Here is a 19,432-nt window from a genome sequence, read left to right on the forward strand (position 1 = left end):
ACTAGATGTCAGCAGATTGGTGCTAGAAACTGGGTTTGGTTGTTTTTTTTTTTTTTTTTTTTTTTTTTTTTTTTTGGTTGTGAACTTGACTGTAGGTAGAGACAAAAAATGGAAAAAATTGGAGGATGATTGGTTTTGAATTTTAAAAAAAAACCCAGATTCTCAGAAAGTTCAAAGTCCTCTTTTTAAAATGTTTATTTATGTTTGTTTTTTTGGAGAAAGAAAGAGAGAGAGAGAGAACATGCAAGCAAGGGAGGGCAGAGAGAGAGGAGGGAGAGGGAGAATCCCAAGCAGGCTCCACGCTGTCAGCACAGAGCCTGATGTGGAGCTTGACCCCGTGAACTGTGAGATCATGATCTGAGTCGAAATCAAGAGTCAGATTCTTAACCGACTGAGCCACCCTGGCACTCCCAAAGTCCTTTTTAATGACACTCTCAATGTATTGTGGAAAAACAGGTCTATTTTGGCTTCTAAAGACTGATTTATTATAATAATTTTTGTGTTTGAGTAATGTTCTCAGAGAACTTGGACACACGTTTTTATTTGACCTATCTTACAGATTAAGGAACTGAAGCTCAGGTCAAATGACTTACTGTTTTGTACATGGCTAGTTATGTGTCAGAGCTGTGTCTGGAGCCCAGCTCTTCTCAGCCCTTTTGCTCCCTCACCATTACACTGCAAATTCCTGAGACATAGTTGTTCATATCCTTTCTCCATTTGCCTAGAGCAGAATCTGGTTCTTTGAAGAGATTTCTTAAAAGATTTGCTGATAAATATGTTTAAAAGATGACCTTTTTCATTACAACTTAGGTTCAGATTTTAGTAAACTGTTTTTTCACAGAGTCATAAGAACAAAATCTAGAGGTCCCCGGGTGGCTCAGTCAATTGAGTGTCCGACTCTTGATTTTGGCTCAGCTCATGATTTCATTGTTCGTGGGTTCGAATCCCACATCAGTTTCCGTGCTGATGGTGCAAAGCCTGCTTGGGATTCTCTCTCCTCCTCTCTCTGCCCCTCCCCCACATGTGCATGTGTGCAGGCTCTCTCTCTCCAAAATAAATAAATAAACTTAAATAATAATCTAACAACTCATCAGTAAATAAAATCCTTAATTAAAAACAACTGACCATAATAGACATTAAATTATAGAATTGTTAACTTCTTAGGCATGATAATGGTATCGTGGTTATCTTTTCAAAAAGTCTTATTTTTTTAAGGGTTACATACTCAGTTATTTTATGGATGAAATAATGGCTGTCAAAATAATTCTATTGCTGTAACAAGATTAGTCCTGGGTTGATGATAATTATGGAAAATATCTGATGGGTCCTTAGGAGTTCATTGTATATTAATCTTTATTCATTTGTATATGTTTAAATTTTCTCTTAATAGTTTTTTTTTAATTATGGTACTATAGTTTGGTTAAAACATTAGTTAACTATGGTCAATCTATATTGGGGGATTTGGGGACAATACAGAATTATAGACAAAATGACGATAGCCTTGAATTGTTTACTATAGTTATATGTCCGTGACTCTCCACTTTTATGCATGAAATTTTCTATAAAAGAAAAAAAAAGTATAACTACAAAAACAAACAAACAAAAAACACCACATGAACTTGGATGAAAGGTGTTGACTGCTACCCCTGTGTAGTTTCTTGGCTAGTGTCTTGGCCTCTAAATTGTTAAAACTGATCTTAACAAAGAACCTGGGTTGCTCAATTTAGGAAAAGGCTGTTTTTCTAAGAAAAATGTAGAATGTTGCTTTCAAGCTATGAGAATGTAAATTCCCTGAGGGTAGAGACCTGTGGGTGTTCATCTTCATTGGTATCCTGCCACTAGTGGATATTCAGTAGTATCTATTGAATTAACTAATCATATAAAGTTCCATAAAATCCAAAAGAATTTTATAGCTGTTAGAGGATTTCTGCGGATGTGGCCAAAATTTATACTGTTTCAGCAAACGTTTAACAGGGAAATTTGTTTTAAGCTACCCACCAGGTTGTAAATAGCATAAGAGCAGAGACATTGTGTTCTCATTCACTTCGGTGTCTTCCTAGCCTAACCCATATTAGGCCTTCACAAGTATTTGCTGAATGAATGCTTATGCAGTTTTATAGAACCCTTTCCACTGTTTTCTCTCTCACCCATCCTCTCAACTCTAGCCCCACAGCATGGAACCACAGGTTACTCTAAATGTGACTTTCAAAAATGAAACTCAAAGCTTTCTGGTTTCTGATCCAGAAAATACAACTTGGGCTGATGTTGAAGCTATGGTGAGTGTTACTTTGTTTCTCCATCTTTTAAGCCTAATTTTTCCAAAGATAGCAATTTTTAGCAATGTTGTTTCATAGCTGTCATATTTACCTTTTCTAGGACTTTTGGAAAATTACTTTTGACAGGGGTTCAATATTCATGTAGGCGATGTTCTCCCCACCCCCAAGAGAATAAACAAATTCCTTAATTTGCAGCTAGACTTGGAAAACCTGTTAATTTTAGAAACAGTCTAAGGAATGAATTGGTGTGGCTTCCACCCTAACCAGGCCCCAGGGAAATGTTCTCCTGCCTGAGAGCAGATATGTTACTGTAGTTTGTGAACCAGCAAGGATATAACCTAAGTTTTGCAAGAGCTAATTGTTGTTATTGCTAGCTCAGAGGTCAAGTATCTAAAAGTTTAGCAAAGGGGGCCCCAGGCTGGCTCAGTCAGCAGAATGTGTGACTCTGGATCTTGAGGTTGTGTTTTCAGGTGCCTGGTGGGGTGTAGAGATTGCTTAAAATTTTTTAAAAATCTTAAAAAAAAAAGTTGAGCATGGGGCACCTGGGTGGCTCAGTCTGTTGAGCGTCCAACTTCGGCTCAGGTCGTGATCTCAGGGTTCGTGGGTTCGAGCCCCATGTCAGGCTCTGTGCTGACAGCTTGGAGCCTGGAACCTGTTTCAGATTCTGTGTCTCCCTCTCTCCCTGCCCCTCCCTTGCTTGTGCTCTATCTCTATCTCTCAAAAATAAATAAAATATTAAAAAAAAAAAAAAGTTGAGCAGAAAAAACTCCCACAGGTACTTAGCAGTTCATCTGTTCTTTTGTTGTTGTCAATGCCCTCCCTCCTCTTGGTTTGCCCTTTGTACTCTTCTGGGTTTTGTTTCGTTTGCAGTAGTGAATGTTTTACTTCCTGTGTAACTGTTTATCCAGCAAAACCCTTTGGTAAAAACCTGCTTTTATTTGGTTATGTGCTATGAAAACTAAAAAGAAAAAGAAATGGTGGAAAGATTTCAAAAGATGATGTGAACTAGTCCTCTGTCTTCCAGCAAATATTTCTTTATTCTGGCCTAAACAGATGGTTATCCAGAAAGTTGGGGTGTTTGTCAAATGATCTGAAAATCAAACATAGTTATTTTTCTTTTTCTAGTAGTTAAATGAGTTGACAGCTTGCCTTTTTTCCTTACTGTAAATTTTAAATTATAAAAGTATAATATACATGCCTATTATAAGAAGTAAAACAATCCAAACACATACTAAGAAAAAGTTAATATCCCTCTATTCATTACTCTTCCATCCACTGTTCCCACCTCTGGGATGGGAATTATGTTTCCCAGCAGGATGTTATAGACAGTTCTCAATGAATAGATAAGGATCCAGGGTCATCCTTTTTAAATCTATAGATTGTCCACAGTATTTTGGTGTTGTCATACCATAATTTAACCATTTCTAATTGAAAAATTGTTTCTAGTTTTGTTTTTAATTGAGATATAATTGCCATATAACATTATATTAGTTCCAGGTATATACCATAATGACTCTAAATTTGTATATATTGCAAAATGATCACAATAAGTCTAGCTAACATCTGTCACCACGTGTAGTTAAAAAATTTTTTCTTGGGGCTTCTGGGTGGCTCAGTCGGCTAAGTGTCCGACTTCAGCTCAGGCCATGATCTCGCGGTTTGTGAGTTCGAGCCCCGCGTCGGGCTCTGTGCTGACAGCTCAGAGCCTGGAGCCTCCTTCGGATTCTGTGTCTCCCTCTCTCTGCCCCTCCCCAGCTCATGCTCTGTCTCTTTCTGTCTGTCAAAAATAAATAAACATTAAAAAAAAAATTTATAAAAAAAAAATTTCTTATGATGAGAACTTCCTTAGCAACTTTCAAATATACGGCACATTATTAACAACTATATTCAGTATGCTGTACATTACATTCCCAGGACTTATTTATTTTATAACTGATAGTTTGTACCTTTTCACCACCTTCACCCATTTTACTCACCTCCCACCCCCTGCCTCTGGCAACCACCAGTGTGCTATCTGTATCTGTGAGTTCATTGTTGTTATTTCACTTACTCAGTACCCTCAAGGTCAAAAGGGTTTGTTATTGTTGTTTTTCTTTTCACCATTATAAAATAAACTACAGGAGAGATCTCTTTGTGTATAACACTTAAGCACTGTTTTGTAGGATAAAGTTTTCCAAAGAAAGATTAATGAGTCACAAGGCATGTGATTTTAATTTTTGATAGATACTGCCAGGTGCTTTGCAGAACAGTTGTAGCCAGTGCAGAAATATATGACAGTGCCCTGAATTTTTGACAACACTGGATGTTATGGCTTTAAAATTTTTTTCACCATTCTATTGAGATGACATCTCATTGCTTTAATTTGCATTGTTGTGACTAGCATTAAGGTTGAACATCTTTTCCTATACTTGTTAGTCACATTTGATCTCTCTTGAAAGAAATCTCCATACCTTTTTGCCTACGTTTACCTGGATTGTTTATCATAATGATTAGCAGTTTTGCAGATGATTTTTGTGTATTGTTGATAATAACCCTTGGTTATGAGTTGCAAATATTTCCCGTCTATTCTTTGTCTTTTGACATGGTTTTCTTCTTTTATGCCATTTAAATGTTTAATTTTTTAAAGTTTTTTAAAATTTATTTTGGGAGAGAGCATAAGTGCACATGCGTGTGCCAACTGGGGAGGGACAGAGTGTCCTCAAAGAGAGAGAGAATCCCAGGCAGGCTCCGCACTGTCAGCATGGAGCCCAGTGCAGGGCTTGAACCCACGAACCATGAGATCACAACCTGAGCTGAAGTCAAGAGTCAGACGCTTAACTGGCTGAGCTACCCAGGCGCCCCTAAATGTTAAATTTTTATGTAGTGAAATATGCTCACCCTTTCTTTTAGGACTTCTGGGTTTCTGTTACAATCTGCCTTTTTGATATGTATATACATTTCATTTGCAGGTAAAAGTTTCATTTGATCTGAACACTATTCAGATAAAATACCTGGATGAGGAAAATGAGGAGGTAAAGTATATGATGGTACCCATGGCCAGGTATCCCGGATAGGGATCTTATTTCTCAAGAATGATAGGGGATTGAAAAGTTCTAACTAATGTTTTCTCATTTGTGTAGCGGTTTAAATGTACTTGATAACTGCATGTTCTTAGCTTACTGTGGAATCTGAGATGGAGTTGAGAGATAAGGAGTAAACATTGAAGGAAATTTGGGAGATAACTTTTAAAACTATATAGTCATATAGTTCAAATATATCATAACTTGCCATTTAGCTTATAATATAAAAATAATGACAAACCTTTATTGAGTGACTGCAATGTGTCAGACTAACAACACTACTATGTATCGGGTATTACATTATTATCTCTTTTTTTACCCATGAGGAAACTGAAGCCCAGAGAAGCCAAGTAACTTGCCCACAGGCACAAAATCTTGGAAATAGTAGAGTAGGGGTTCCTTCCATATACTCTGACTCCAGAGCCCAAGCTCTTAACCTCTATATTATGCTGCCTCTTAATGTACCTGAAATAAAGGAGGATACAGGAGTTAAGCAATAAAAGTCCTTAATTATTATTCACCGTTAGTTCATGATACTGGAAAAGCTGAATCCCTAACCTGAGATTGTTCATCTTATCTGTGAGGCTGGTCCTAGTAACAGAAATGTTACAATGACAGGAGGTTTATAATTCCCTGTTGCTTTTGTCCTTTTACAGGTATCCATCAATAGTCAAGGTGAGTTCCTAAGAGAACCTGCTTAACTTTACTTAAAAGCCTTAATCTGGGGGTGCCTGGGTAGCTCAGTCAGTTGTGGAACCAACTCTTGATTTTGGCTCAGGTCTAGATCTCAGAGTTGTGGGATCAAACCCCTGACTGGGATTCTCTCTCTCCCTCTCCCTGACCCACACATGCATGCACATTCTCTTTCTCTCTCTCAAAAAAGAAATTTTCAAGCCTTAATCTGTTGATGGGTGTATGCATTTCCATTTACACTAAGATCTTGCTGCACTATTTATTTTAGACTCGAATTTAACATACAGTAAATTGACATCACACTCACTTGTCCATGGGCATTAGTTACATAGCAGATTTTTATTTTGTAGCAGTTTTTTGTATACACATCAGTGCCTTTGATTGGACCCTAAGGACAGCTTTAATGGAAGGTTCTCTTATGTTTAAGATGTTAATCTTTTGAAAATATGCCTCCCAGTTCAACACATACAACTCCATTCTCCCTATGTTGCCTTTGTCCCTGACTTGGTATATATGTTAATGTCAACTTACAAACAAGTGGTATCCCAGAGTGTATTTCTAAGATGGTTTGGTTGTTCAGAGCTTGGAGTTCATTTTCCTATAGGAACAATGTTGCGTTTAAAGGCTAGGTCCTGGGGCGCCTGGGTGGCTCAGTCGGTTAAGCGGCTGACTTCGGCTCAGGTCATGATCTCTCGGTCCGTGAGTTCGAGCCCCGCGTCGGGCTCTGTGCTGACAGCTCAGAGCCTGGAGCCTGTTTCAGATTCTCTGTCTCCTCTCTCTGACCCTCCCCTGTTCGTGCTCTGTCTCTCCCTGTCTCAAAAACAAATAAAAAACGTTAAAAAAAAAAAATTACAAAAAAAAAATAAAGGCTAGTTCCCTAGGCTAGCCCCCAAAAGCTTATTTTAACCGGCTGTAATGATAGAACAGGCATATATCATTTTATTGCATTTCGCTTTATTGTGCTTTGAAGATACTGCATCTTTTTTTTTTTTAACAAACTGAAGATTTGTGACAACCCTGAGTCACTTTTCCCAGCAGCATTTGGTCACTTTGTGTCTGTGTCACATTTTGGTAATTCTCGCAGTATTTGAAACATTTTCATTATTATTATATATAACGTGACAATCTGTGATCAGTGTTTATGACTTGGCTAAACTCTCAGATGATGGTTAGCATTTTTTAGCAATAAAGTATTTTTTAATTAAGGTATGTACTTTTTTTTTTTTTTTTTTTTTTAGATATAATGCTATTACACACTTAATAGACTGCAGATAGTGGAAACATAACTTTTATATGCACTGGGAAACCAAAAAATTGATTTGACTTACAATTTCCTGGTATTCGCTTTATTGCAGGAGTCTGGAACCAAACCTGCAATACATTTGAGGTCTGCTTGGGTTAACACTATCCATGAAGTCCCTTGTATCCCTAGTGGGAGGCAGCTGGGTTGAGGTTTTACAGCTGGAAGTCTCCAGTAGCAGAGAGAGGGAGAGAGATTTAAGAGGCAGAACTAATCTACATGTGGCTTTTATTTGCAATGGGACAGGAAGGGAGTTTGTCAGCAAAAAGGCAGTAGCTGTTCATGTATAAGAATTGTAAGCAAAAAATTCTTAAAAGAAAGGATTGGCTGTACTTAAATAGAATCTTTTGGGGTGGTGAAGAAATAACACAGTATATTTATTCTTTGTCTTTTTAGGAGAATATGAAGAAGCACTTAAGGTAATGGTTATTTCATCTTATTTGCAAATAATATTTGTTAACTAAAACTTGAACCTGAATGCCATTAGCCATGAGGGGAAACTAACAAAACACAACAAAAACAGATTTTCAGGGAGATTATGATTAGTAGGGCATATCACTCAGCAAAAGGCAGTTCCTGATATAAAGATATTTTTCCCTCTCATTGTTGATCTTGGTGTCACCATTGTAGGATTCAAAAATACAAGGAACTGTGTAGAATTATGCTTTCTGGGTCACATTTTTCATCTCCTTCCTTCACCTTTTGTTTTTGTTTTTGTTTTTTTAAGCAGGCTTCATGCCCAGCTTGGGGCTTGAACTCATGACCATGAGATCGAGTCAGATGCTCTACTGACTGAGCCAGCCAGGTGCCCCACCTTGTTTCCTATAGAATGTTATATATAAAGTGGGAGCATTTAAGGCATAAACTATCCAGTTAACGATCTCTTGCTTGTCAATAATGAAATAGAGTGTTCCTCAAAGTCATATCTTTAAGGTGTGCCCAGCTGTCCTTTCATTACCACCTTTGTAATTAAGATTTTTCTTTAAAGTTTGACTATCCTTTGGACATCTGGGTGGCTCAGTTGGTTGAGCGTCCCAAATTTGGCTCAGGTCATGATCTCGCAGTCTGTGAGTTCAAGCCCCACATCGGGCTCTGTGCTGACAGCTCAGAGCCTGGAGGGTGCTTCAGGGTCTGTATCTCTCTCTCTCTCTCTCTCTCTCTCTCTCTCTCTCTCTGCTCCTCCCCTGCTTGCTCGCTTGCTCTCTCTCAAAAATAAACTTTAAAAAAAATTAAAGTTTACTATCCTTTATGAACTTCTAGTCCACAACAAAACTCTTTTCTATAATCACTTTTGGTCTAGGGAGGAAAGGGCAAGATTTTTTAAATTGGGAGCTGGATTTACCCTTTCTGTTGCCTGGTTAAAATTGCCATTGTGGGTGCAACCTGATTCAACAGTTCAGCCAGTCTTCTTGGTTTTTACTCAGATATCCTTATTTACCAGCCAGTCTCTTGGTTTTGGACATTCAGGCCCTTCCCTGGTTTCTCTTAGTTGAGCTGCTCATCTCTTAGTTATTTCATGCTTCATCATTTCCTTCTTCCCTAGTTTTCACGTGCTCTTCCTATTTCATCTTTGCTTTTAAGCTGTTGTAACGTGCTTTTCCCCACATTCTTTCACTCTTGTCCCACTGGCTTTTCTCTTTCCCTATTCTCAGAAGCTACAGTAGTTTCACTAAAAAAAAAAAAAAGTCTTCTACAGGCTTCAAAACTTTTCTCTTTCCCACGATCACTGTTTACCTATGCAGTCAGAAATCTCAGACCTCAGGAGTCTAGATGTTGTATAAGCCTGCCCTGTCTCAGGAAGCAAGAGTTTTTATACGTTTTTGCATGGTACTATGTGATAGTTAAGATCCCATGTTTATATTTTGACACATTTCATTATACTAACTTTTTGAACAATTTTGTCCACAGACTTTGCCATACGTTTTATCAAATGTCTCTTGGTTTATAGTCTAGAAGAAAGGCTGGCAGACCAGCCAGTGGGCCAGCCATATGTTTTTATAAATAAAGTTTTATTGGAACCCAGCCATGCCTATTACGTATTGTCTGTGGCTGCTTTTGTGCAGACTTGAGCAGAAACTGTATGGCCTGCAAGCCTCAAATATTTATTATGTGGCCTTTTAAGAAGATTTGCTGATTCCTGATCTTAAAATAATACCTGTCAAACTTTTTGGCCATAGAATGCTATTTTTATATGGAAGCTTGGGGCACCTGAGTGGCTCAGTCTGTTAAGCATCTGACTCTGGATTTTGGCTCAGGAGATGATCTCATGGTTCGTGAGTTTGAGCCCTGTGAGTTCGGGCTCTGTGCTGGCAGTGAGGAACCTACTTGTGATTCCCACCCACCCCTGCCCCTCCCCTGCCCACTCTCTTAAAATAAATCAGCTTTTAAAAAGTAAAATAAATGGAAGCTTAAGATTGTTGTATAAAAATAGATAAAAGAACAGTTCATCAGGGGTGCCTGGGTGGCTCATTTGGTTGAGTGATCAATTCTTGGTTTTGGCTTGGGTCATGGTCTCACGCTTTGTGGGATTGAGCCCCGCGTCAGGCTCTATGCTAACAGTGCAGAACCAGCTTGGGATTCCCTCTCTCTGTGTCCTTCCCCTGTTTGTGTGCATGCACATGCTCGCTCTCTCTCTCTCTTAAATAAACATTAAAAAAAAAAAGAAAAGTAGTTCTTCTTGTCACTGGGTGACAAGTGGGGAGAGCTACAAACTCATAGACTTAGCCCCTGATCTCTTCATGGACACTGGAGTACCTTCATAGGACCTCAAATGCTCCTTGAAGTAGTTTTCAAAATAGCATTTTTAAGAAGATGCTCTTCAAAAAGAGGTGACCACTCAAGTATGCTTTCCACAGTACTATTCTTAATGGAAAAGTAAGTGCTTAATTATAGCATTTGGCTTTAAGTTTCTTGGGTTCTGGTAGTCTGGGATTGACTTTTTTGAAAAATTGAGATTAAAATCCATAAGTGGAATCCTACATGAAAACCAGTTATATAGAAAAGTTGTAACCCATTAATGAGAACATTTCACCTCACAAAGTGCTACATTAAATGTACTTTTGTGTTTTAGATAATAAAACCATTCCTAGGTAACATTTTGATTAGAGAAACAGCAGGCTGACTAATAACATAGTATATGCCATTTGATTTAAGAAAATAAAGGTAAATGCTAATATTTTCAGCATAATTCACCCTACCTCTTCTGATTAGATGTCTTTGGAATTTCATTTGGGAAAGGAGAATCACACATTAACGTGTTTATTCCTAACATATGCTCTCAGATGGCGGTTAAGCAGGGAAACCTACTGCAGATGCAAGTCCATGAAAGCTCCCGGCTTGTCGAGGAAGCCCCACTCCCAGCCGTAGCAGAAAAACGACCAGTTGTGAGGGCAGGGAAGAAGCCACTGGCCCATTATTCTTCACTGGTGAGAGTCTTAGGATCAGACATGAAGACCCCAGAGGAGCCTACAGCCCAGGTATGAAGGGAATGGACCCGTCTCTACGGTTTTTCTAGCCTGAATGTCTTGTCCATAGTCTAACATTTGAGTTGTCCATCAACAATTTGGGAGTTGTGACAATCTCTGCCTGACTTTTTGAAACTGGTAACTGGTTACTTCTGGAGAAGGGGCAATAGGATGATATACTTTGTTTTCCTTTTATACTTCTTCATACTTTTTTTTTAACCATTTATATTATTTGACAAAAGAAGCCTCAGATTACTACATTTCAGGAAAATTGTTATTTTTTTTTAAGTAGGTTCCATGCCCAATGTGTGGCTTAAACTCATGACCCCAAGATCAAGAGTCCCATGGTCTACCGACTGAGTCATCCAGGCACCCCAGGAAAATTATTTTAAACAGGGGCACCTGGCTGGGTCAGTCAGTAGACCATGTGGCTCTTGATGTCAGGGTTGTGAGTTCAAGCCCCATTCCATGTTGGGTATAGAGATTACTTAAAAAAATGAGAATCTTTTTTAAAAAACAAAAAACAGTCTCCAAGATCTTGGGTTGTGTTTCCTTGCAGCGGCTCCCACTTGCTCCCCATAACACAGACCAGCCTCAAGACAAGCCCCCAGACTGGTTCACGAGCTACCTGGAGACAGTGAGTGTTCTCTCTGGGTTGGGTTTTAGCAGCAGTGTTGGCACAGGTGGAGTACGGGAGAAATAGCAAACCGAACCCAAATGGCTGCTGCCTCTGGTGCAGGCGAATGAAGAGTGATAATGGTCCTGGTCAAGAAAGCTCCTCACTTCTACCGTGATTGACTGGGAAAAGAGGGAGCCTACTTCTAAGGATGTAAGGGAAAGGAACTAGTCTCTGTGCTTGAGAAGGAAGAGGTTAGAAACTTACTCAGCAAAACAATTTCTTGGTGTCTTCTTTGAACCTGGTTAGCTGTGGAAGAGAATAGACCTTCTTTTGCTACATTTCTATTTGTTCAGTAGCTACTAGGTGTTTTATTATGTTCTTGTGCTGTACCAGAGACAGTGAGGTGTGTGGTATAACTAAGGTTTTCCCCTCTTCTGCTCTGTATTCTAGTTCAGAGAACAGGTGGTCAAAGAAACAGTTGAGAAACTGGAACAGAAATTACATGAGAAGCTTGTCCTCCAGAACCCATCGTTGGGTTCCTGTCCCTCAGAGGTCTCCATGCCTATTTCAGAGGAAACACTGTTTCTGCCGGAAAACCAGTTCAACTGGCATATTGCTTGCAGCAGCTGCCAAAGGAGGATCTTTGGTGTGCGCTACCAGTGCAGGTAAACAGTAACTTGGCTATTAGAAGACCTTTGAGCAGGCCTTTCTGGCATCCTGGATAAGTAAAAGCAAATTGCACGTACTCTGTCTCTGAGCATCATGCACAGATAGCAGCTCTGGATTGGAAATAAGCTATTCTCCACCCACAAGAAATACAATAACTATTTGAAGGGTAACTATTCAGATTGTTGTGTTCAGATGTACATTGAACTAACAAAACCAAAAACGATTAAAAAAAAAAAAAATGACAGAGCCAGACAAACTTACATTCCCCAAAGCAAAATTATATCACCACGGATTATCTCCCTGTTGTTCCAGGTGCTTTCATATCTTGCTTCCTCTCATGGATTGTCTTTTGAAATGCATACATGTTAAGTCTCTTAATTCTCATTTTGTTAATAAGGAAACGTGAGACATGGCATGGCCAGGTGACATGCTCAGGTTACTGCCTAGCTGGTAATACAGTCAGTATAGAAGTCTAGTCTCCTATCTCACCACCTCTGGTACTTCCCACTCGCCATGCTTTTCCCCACAGCCTATGCCCGTCCTACAATATCTGTGAAGATTGTGAATCAGGGCCATATGCCCATGACTCCAACCACATCCTGCTGAAGCTACGGAGACCTGTTGTGGGTTCTTCTGAAGCATTCTCTCACCCAAGGTTCTCTGCCCCTCGTCTTCCTGCTGCTCTGGAACAAGCCAGGTAAAACCATAAGGAAAGGAGGCTTGTTCTTTGATGGGAGTCTTGGTTCTGGTGATGGGACGTGAATCACAAAAGTGCACAGTCTCCTTAGTTCCTATTCATTTCCAGTTGATGTGTGATGATGAGGACGATTACCCAAAGCTAACGAGACAAATGAAAACTATAGAAAGAAGTTAAATTAGAGGCTGGCACTGATGGAGGCTACAAATGGCTCAGAATAGCTTCAGGATTTGTGAGGATTTGACACTTTTCATTTGTTACCTCACAGGCTCCAGAAACAGGTTGACAAGAACTTTCTTAAAGCAGAAAAGCAAAGGTTGCGAGCCGAGAAGAAACAGCGAAAGGCAGAGGTCAAGGAACTCAAAAAGCAGCTTAAGCTCCACAGGAAGATTCACCTGTGGAGTTCCATCCACGGACTCCAGAGCCCCAGGTCCCCTTTGGGCCGACCCGAGAGCCTGCTGCAGTCAAACACCCTGATGTAAGCCCAGGGCCTGGGTGGGCACCAAGGTGGAGATCCAGCCTTCCAAAACCAGAACTTCAGCCAGGTTTTCTCTTATTTTTTGGCAGCCCCTAATAACACCCAAACTCTTAGAGCTTCCCATTCTCTAATCCTAGCATTCTTTTTTTTTTTTTTTTTAAGTTTTATTTATTTTGAGATAGAGGGTGCAGGTTAGGGAAGGGCAGAGAGAAGGAGAGAGAATCCCAAGCAGGCTCCACACTGTCAGCACAGAGTCAGATACATGGCTTGAACACACCAACTGTGAGACCATGACCTGAGCCGAAGTCACACACTTAACCTACTGAGCCACCCAGGCGCCCCTGATCCTAGTATTCTTACAGGGTGGTTTGGTAGTCATTGTTGACACTTGCTTTGTTGCGTTCTTCAGAAGGACAGCAACCAACAAGGTTCCAAACTGGCTGGTGTGACTTCTCCTCACTGGAGGCAGTTGGGATTTAAAGGACCTGACTCTCTAGTTCTTTTATTTATGGACCTTTATCCTCACCATAGTTTTTCAGCTCAGGAGTCGCATCTGTCTTGTTTTTCAAATATTTTTAGAGGCACCTGATTGGTTGGGCATCCAACTCTTGACTTCCGCTCAGGTTGTGATCTCACTGCTTTGGAATCGAGCCCCAAGTCAGGCTCTGTGCTGACAGCACTGAGCTTGCTCGGGATTCTCTCTCTCCCTGTCTCTCTTCCTCTTCTCCGCTCATGCACACATGTGCGTGCTCACTCCCTCTCTCAGATAAATAAACTTTTTTAAAAATTATAGTTTTTTTAAAGATTTTTTTCAAGTAACATCTGTACCCAGCGTAAGGCTCAAACTCACGATCCCAAGATCAAGGGTCGCATGCTCTTCCAACTGAGCCAGCCAGGTGCCCGTAAAGGTCTTATTTTTAAGTAGTCTGTGTACCCAGTGTGGGGCTCGAACCTACAACCCTGGGATCAAGAGTGTCCCACATTCCACCAGCTGAGCCAGCTGGGCGCCCCCTATTATTTTTAAGGCAAACGAAGAGTGACTGTCAGCCTCTTGAATCACGGTGCTAGATATTCAGAAGCCATCATACCCAACACAAGTGACTGCTATCTGAATTTCTGTTCAGGCTCCCTTTGCAGCCCTGTGCCCCAGTTATGCCAACCCTCAGTGCAGCGTTTGTGGATGAGAATTTGCCTGATGGGACTCACCTTCAGCCAGGAACCAAGTTTATCAAACACTGGAGGATGAAAAATACAGGAAACGTCAAGTGGAATGGAGACACAAAGGTATTTTTTTTTCCCCACCCAGAATGTGAAGATGTGATTAGAAGTGACAGTGCTCAGTTTACAAGCTTGCTTTCTCTTGTCACTGCTCTTTTCAGCTCAAGTTCATGTGGGGAAACCTAACTTTGGCTTCTACAGAAAAGAAAGATGTTCTGGTTCCCTGCCTAAAGGCCGGCCATGTGGGTGTTGTGTCCGTGGAGTTCATCGCCCCAGCCTTGGAGGGAACGTACACTTCCCATTGGCGTCTTTCTCACAAAGGCCAGCAGTTTGGGCCTCGGGTCTGGTGCAGTATCATAGTGGATCCTTTCCCCTCCACAGAGAGCCCTGAGAACATTGAAAAGGGCATGATTAACTCAAGCAAAGCTGATGAGCTCACTTGCCAGCAAGAGGTGAGTATTGGAAGGGTAAACTAAAGCTAAAACAGCCCACACACAGCTGGTTGTTCCTCCAGACATCTGGAAAACATAGCTCCTCCCCCTCCCCCCAGTACATTAGTAAGCTTTTATTAGGCCTAGTCCTCAGGGGCTTTCTTTGCATGTCCTTAGGATCTTGGTGCAGGCATCCCTCAGTGCTTTTGTATCTCTTTGTAATGATGTTTGGCCAGCCTCTTTGCTGCAGGAGGGAAGGTAGGGCTGGCTGGCCTGTTGAACTGCTGGACTGATGGCTTTGCTCCTTAACCCTTACCTCTCCTGAATATCCACGTGTGTGTTCTGTAAATACTAATGAAGTCTTGCCCTTTTTTTAGTTGGTGCAGTTTTTTTAAGCAACTTCCATTTTTATTAGTGTGTTACTAGTTCTTAGAGTATTTTACTGCTTAGATTTAGTTAACCAAGTTAATTTCCTGCTTTTGACTGTCGTCAACTATGGTTAACCTGACTTGTCGTTAAAGGAAGTTAGGTGAAGGGGATTATTATTTTTACAACTTTTCTGTAAGTCTAAAATTACATCAGAACAAGTTTTAAAACATGTAGAGGTGCAGCAGTGTTTCGGTTTTTAGGGAGGCAGCTGCCACCTTACCTTTTGAGGTCAGTTGAGGGCCTGACATTTGTCCCAATGGTTTTGTCTGTGTAGGAAGCTTTTCTTCTGGCTAAAGAAGACATTCAGCTTGATGAAGTAACTGAGCAGTCACAAGGGACAGGAACCTGCATCCCACAGAAGACAAAAAATGTTGCCAGTGAGAGGGAGCTTTACATCCCCTCCGTGGATCTACTGACTGCCCAGGTGGGAGACTGAACACTTTGGGGGGCAAAGGACAAGGCAGTGGAGAAAGAGGCCTTACCCCCTTGAGAAGGTGGTATAGCCACAGGCAGTGCCCAGCAAGTTAGCCAGATGCCCACTTCGATCCATTCAGATGCAGAGTGGGAAGGAGGTCACCTGTGGAAGGAGGCCTCTGAACTAAATGTTTCCTCTCTGAGTTGGTAACTCGTGTGCTTCCCCACAGCTTCCCTTCAGTTGTCTCTTCACTTCTGCTTCTCTAGTTCATTTTCACCCCCACTGCATTTTCTCTCTCTCCTGCCACTTGGTTATTTGAACACCTAGTTCCCATTTCGCTCTCCTTGATTTCACTTGACTGAGGTGAGGCATGAATTTGAACAGAATCCAGGAAGGTGTGATGCTCAGTGGCCTACACATCCCAGCAGGACAAAACATGACTCCAGCCTCCATGGCAAGTAGCCTAACATTGCCCTTTTTTCCTCCAGGACCTGCTGTCCTTTGAACTGTTGGATATAAACATTGTCCAAGAGTTGGAAAGAGTGCCCCACAATACTCCTGTGGGTAAGAATGTCATTCAACCCATATTGTTTATTTTATTAACGGACACAAAAGTGCTATACCCTAGACTCTGATAGGTAGTATCTTATTCTGAGAAAATAGATGACAAGGATTTCTCCCACCGTGTGACAGTAAAATTGCACCCATGCATCACGTCCCTTCTTTTTTCTGTTGTCTGTCAGAGTCAACAATACATGGTGGTGTAAGACTTCCCCACGATAAAGGGACCCTTGGGGCGCTTGGCTTCCCAGTTGGTGGAGCGTGAGGCTCTTGGTCTTGAGGTTGTGAGTTTGAGGCCCACACTGAGTGTAGAGATCACTTAAAAATGAAATCTTTAAGAAGTGGGGTGGGGGAGCCCTCTTCTCCATTTTTCTGTAAACACTATGTCCTTTTTTCCCTTTACATTCCTGGTTCTGTGTCTTGGCCGTGGTTTTTAAGGCCAGATGACTGATCTTTCCTGCATTCGTTGATCTGAGATACTTCCACACCTGATGGTCTGGAGGATTTTCTTTACAACAGGCCTTGAAGCATACTTAGGTTTGTTTTAGCCCTGCAGGAGGCAAGAAGCCTGTGAGCCGCTGCTTCTGAACCCTGTTTACGACGTGATGCTTTTTCTTGGTTGATGATTCTTCTGTCTTCATTCTGCAGATATGACTCCCTGCATGTCTCCTCTGCCGCATGACAATCCTTTAATAGAGAAGCCAGGCTTGGGGCAGATACAGGAAGAGAGCGAAGGGGCAGGATTTAAAGCACTTCCTGGTAGGGACTTCAATATCTGTAAAGTTTTTGCATTGTCCCCTTCCATATTATACCGTTTTCATACATACTCCTCCTAACCTTCATATGGCACAGATAGTCAAGGCTATTCCTTGGCATGGTATCAGCATGGGAACATGAATGGAAGAAGCTCCTCCACACCAAGTGCAGACAAGCTTTGTGTCTTTCAGATCCCACAGCATCAGTTAGGAGGAAGGCTGAGAACATTTCCTCAGTGGAGGAAGCAGAAGATGACCTGAGTGGGACCCAGTTCGTGTGTGAGACTGTAATCCGATCCCTTACCTTGGATGCTGCCCCGGATCACAAACCACCTTGCAGACAGAAATCCCCACACAGTGAGTGTCCCTGGGTTCCTCCACCTAGCAGGGTGGTGCTTGAATTGTGGCTGCCTGACCAGAGTAGAAAGAAGTGCTCTTCTTCACTGAGAGTGGAGGTTAGGTGATCTTTGTTAGACTTCAGGTCATGGTTGTTTCTTTAGACTCCACACACTCTACCTGACCATTTTAATTGTAGCCTCAAGAGCAAAGCAACCACCATAACACATTTTCACACTTTCTCGGGGGCAGAATTACAGCTGTACGATTCAGAGGAACAACAGCGACTTGTGCTGCCTGGATTCTGCTGTGAAGAGTCTTCCTGTAAGTTGACAGAGCTCTTCAGCAGAGACCTCCATTGGCAGCTGAGTTTTGTCATTTCTCCCAGGACACAGTCCAGGAAATAGCGTGCAGAAGCTGGGGTGCCAAACTAAGTTTCACGAGGTTATATTCTGTCGTAATCCACTTTCTTCACAACAGATACTTCTAGATCAGATATGTAGAGCCCATACTGTGTATTTCAAGAACTATCCAAAAATTCAAATTCTAGTGCATCAAAATAATGTGGGAAAATCTCGTTTGTCATAATGAAATTTAACCTATACCTTTAAATATTTTTTGTCTCACTTTTGTTTAAAATACACACAGGCGCGCGAGTGCGCATGCACACATATGCGCGCGCACACACACACGGAGGTGGGCGGGGGATGTGGTAAGTAGGTGATGGGTATTGAGGGCACATGTTGTGTTGAGCATTGGGTGTTATATGTAAGTGATGATTCACTAAATTCTACTCCTGAAACCAATATTACACTGTAAGCTAACTAATAAAAGTAAAATAAAAGCTGAAACTAAATAAATGGAAATAAAATATGTAACACAGTTATTTCACCCACATACACTTATATACGAATGCATAACAAAAACATCCGAAAGGACTTACACCAAAAGGTTCACAGTAGTTATCTCTGATAGGATTATAGGTGTCTTTTTTGCCCCTCATCCATGTTTTGCCAGTTTTCTACCATGACTACCCATTACTTTGCAAAGAAAAGGAGGAAAGTAGACATACAGTCCGGCAGCACTCACCACCTACCATTTGCTATTGTTCTAGCACTGTTAGCGAGTATATCAGTTTTGATATGTTTCTAAAATTCATGGTGCTTCTCGGAAGCTTTGGTGTTTCTACATACCTTGTTGTTATAAGCTTAAGTTCTTCCTGGCTTTGTACGGGCTTCAGACTTAGAATGTGGCCATAGCTGAGGTTCTAGCAGCAGCCCTTCCCTCTGGTTCGTCTCCATCCTCTGGCTTTCACGACTGTAGCTCATGACCCACAAAAGACTTTATCAGGTAAGGACAGCACCAGAGGCTGCTTTTAGCTGTAGCTGAAAATTGATTGCTTTCATCCTTTAGTGAAATTTCCCTCCCCTGAAGAGGGACCACTTGGAGTTGAGCAGGAGGAGGTTGTCCATATTGCTGAAGAAGCTGTTGTGGAGGAGGAAGCTATTGTGGAGGAGGAAGTGGAAGAGGAGGAGGAGGAAGAGGATGATGAGCTCAAAGATGAAGTTCAGAGTCAGTCCTCTACTTCTTCAGAGGATTACATCATCATCCTGCCTGAGTGCTTTGACACCAGCCGCCCCCTGGGGGACTCCATGTACAGCTCTGCACTCTCACAGCCAGGCCTAGAGCGCGGGGCTGAAGGTGAACCTGGGGTTGAGGCTGGGGAGAGAGTCGCTGGAGGGGAGAACCAGCCGCAGGGACAGAGCATCAACGACATCCTCATGACCTCACAGACTCTGGACACCGTGCCCCTAACCCCAGAGGTGGTGGGGCCTCCTCCACAGCTGCCCAGGTACCATCCACAACCCCCCTCAGCTCGGCTGTTCTTCACAGGCAGAGTAGAGAGGAAAGGACTCGATCTCAAAACCTATTTTTTTGTCAGCATGGGAAGAGACTATTTCCCATAAAAGTCTGAATTTAGATGAATAAAAGTTGTATTTCCCAGAATTTGTGGATTCTGGATTTAAAGAAA

General features: G+C 41.5%; 1 protein-coding gene across 7 annotated transcripts in view; it reads left to right on the forward strand.

Moving 5' to 3' along the window:
- Window positions 1-19,432, forward strand: part of NBR1 (NBR1 autophagy cargo receptor) — a 28,021-nt gene that overhangs the window by 1,995 nt on the left and 6,594 nt on the right. For all 7 annotated transcript variants that reach the window (XM_060645992.3, XM_060645990.3, XM_060645989.3 and 4 more), the window contains 16 exons: window positions 2,166-2,276; window positions 5,225-5,287; window positions 5,992-6,010; window positions 7,725-7,747; window positions 10,610-10,804; window positions 11,352-11,429; window positions 11,862-12,076; window positions 12,610-12,777; window positions 13,046-13,255; window positions 14,380-14,539; window positions 14,635-14,925; window positions 15,608-15,757; window positions 16,237-16,312; window positions 16,958-17,068; window positions 17,257-17,421; window positions 18,814-19,252. In XM_060645992.3, the coding sequence (XP_060501975.3) occupies window positions 2,175-2,276; window positions 5,225-5,287; window positions 5,992-6,010; window positions 7,725-7,747; window positions 10,610-10,804; window positions 11,352-11,429; window positions 11,862-12,076; window positions 12,610-12,777; window positions 13,046-13,255; window positions 14,380-14,539; window positions 14,635-14,925; window positions 15,608-15,757; window positions 16,237-16,312; window positions 16,958-17,068; window positions 17,257-17,421; window positions 18,814-19,252 (2,465 nt within the window). In that variant the 5' untranslated portion in view covers window positions 2,166-2,174. The remainder of the gene's footprint in view (window positions 1-2,165; window positions 2,277-5,224; window positions 5,288-5,991; window positions 6,011-7,724; window positions 7,748-10,609; window positions 10,805-11,351; window positions 11,430-11,861; window positions 12,077-12,609; window positions 12,778-13,045; window positions 13,256-14,379; window positions 14,540-14,634; window positions 14,926-15,607; window positions 15,758-16,236; window positions 16,313-16,957; window positions 17,069-17,256; window positions 17,422-18,813; window positions 19,253-19,432) is intronic.

The sequence above is a fragment of the Panthera onca genome, chromosome E1 (genome assembly GCF_046562875.1).
Source record: "Panthera onca isolate mPanOnc1 chromosome E1, mPanOnc1 haplotype 2, whole genome shotgun sequence".
NCBI lineage: Eukaryota > Metazoa > Chordata > Mammalia > Carnivora > Felidae > Panthera > Panthera onca.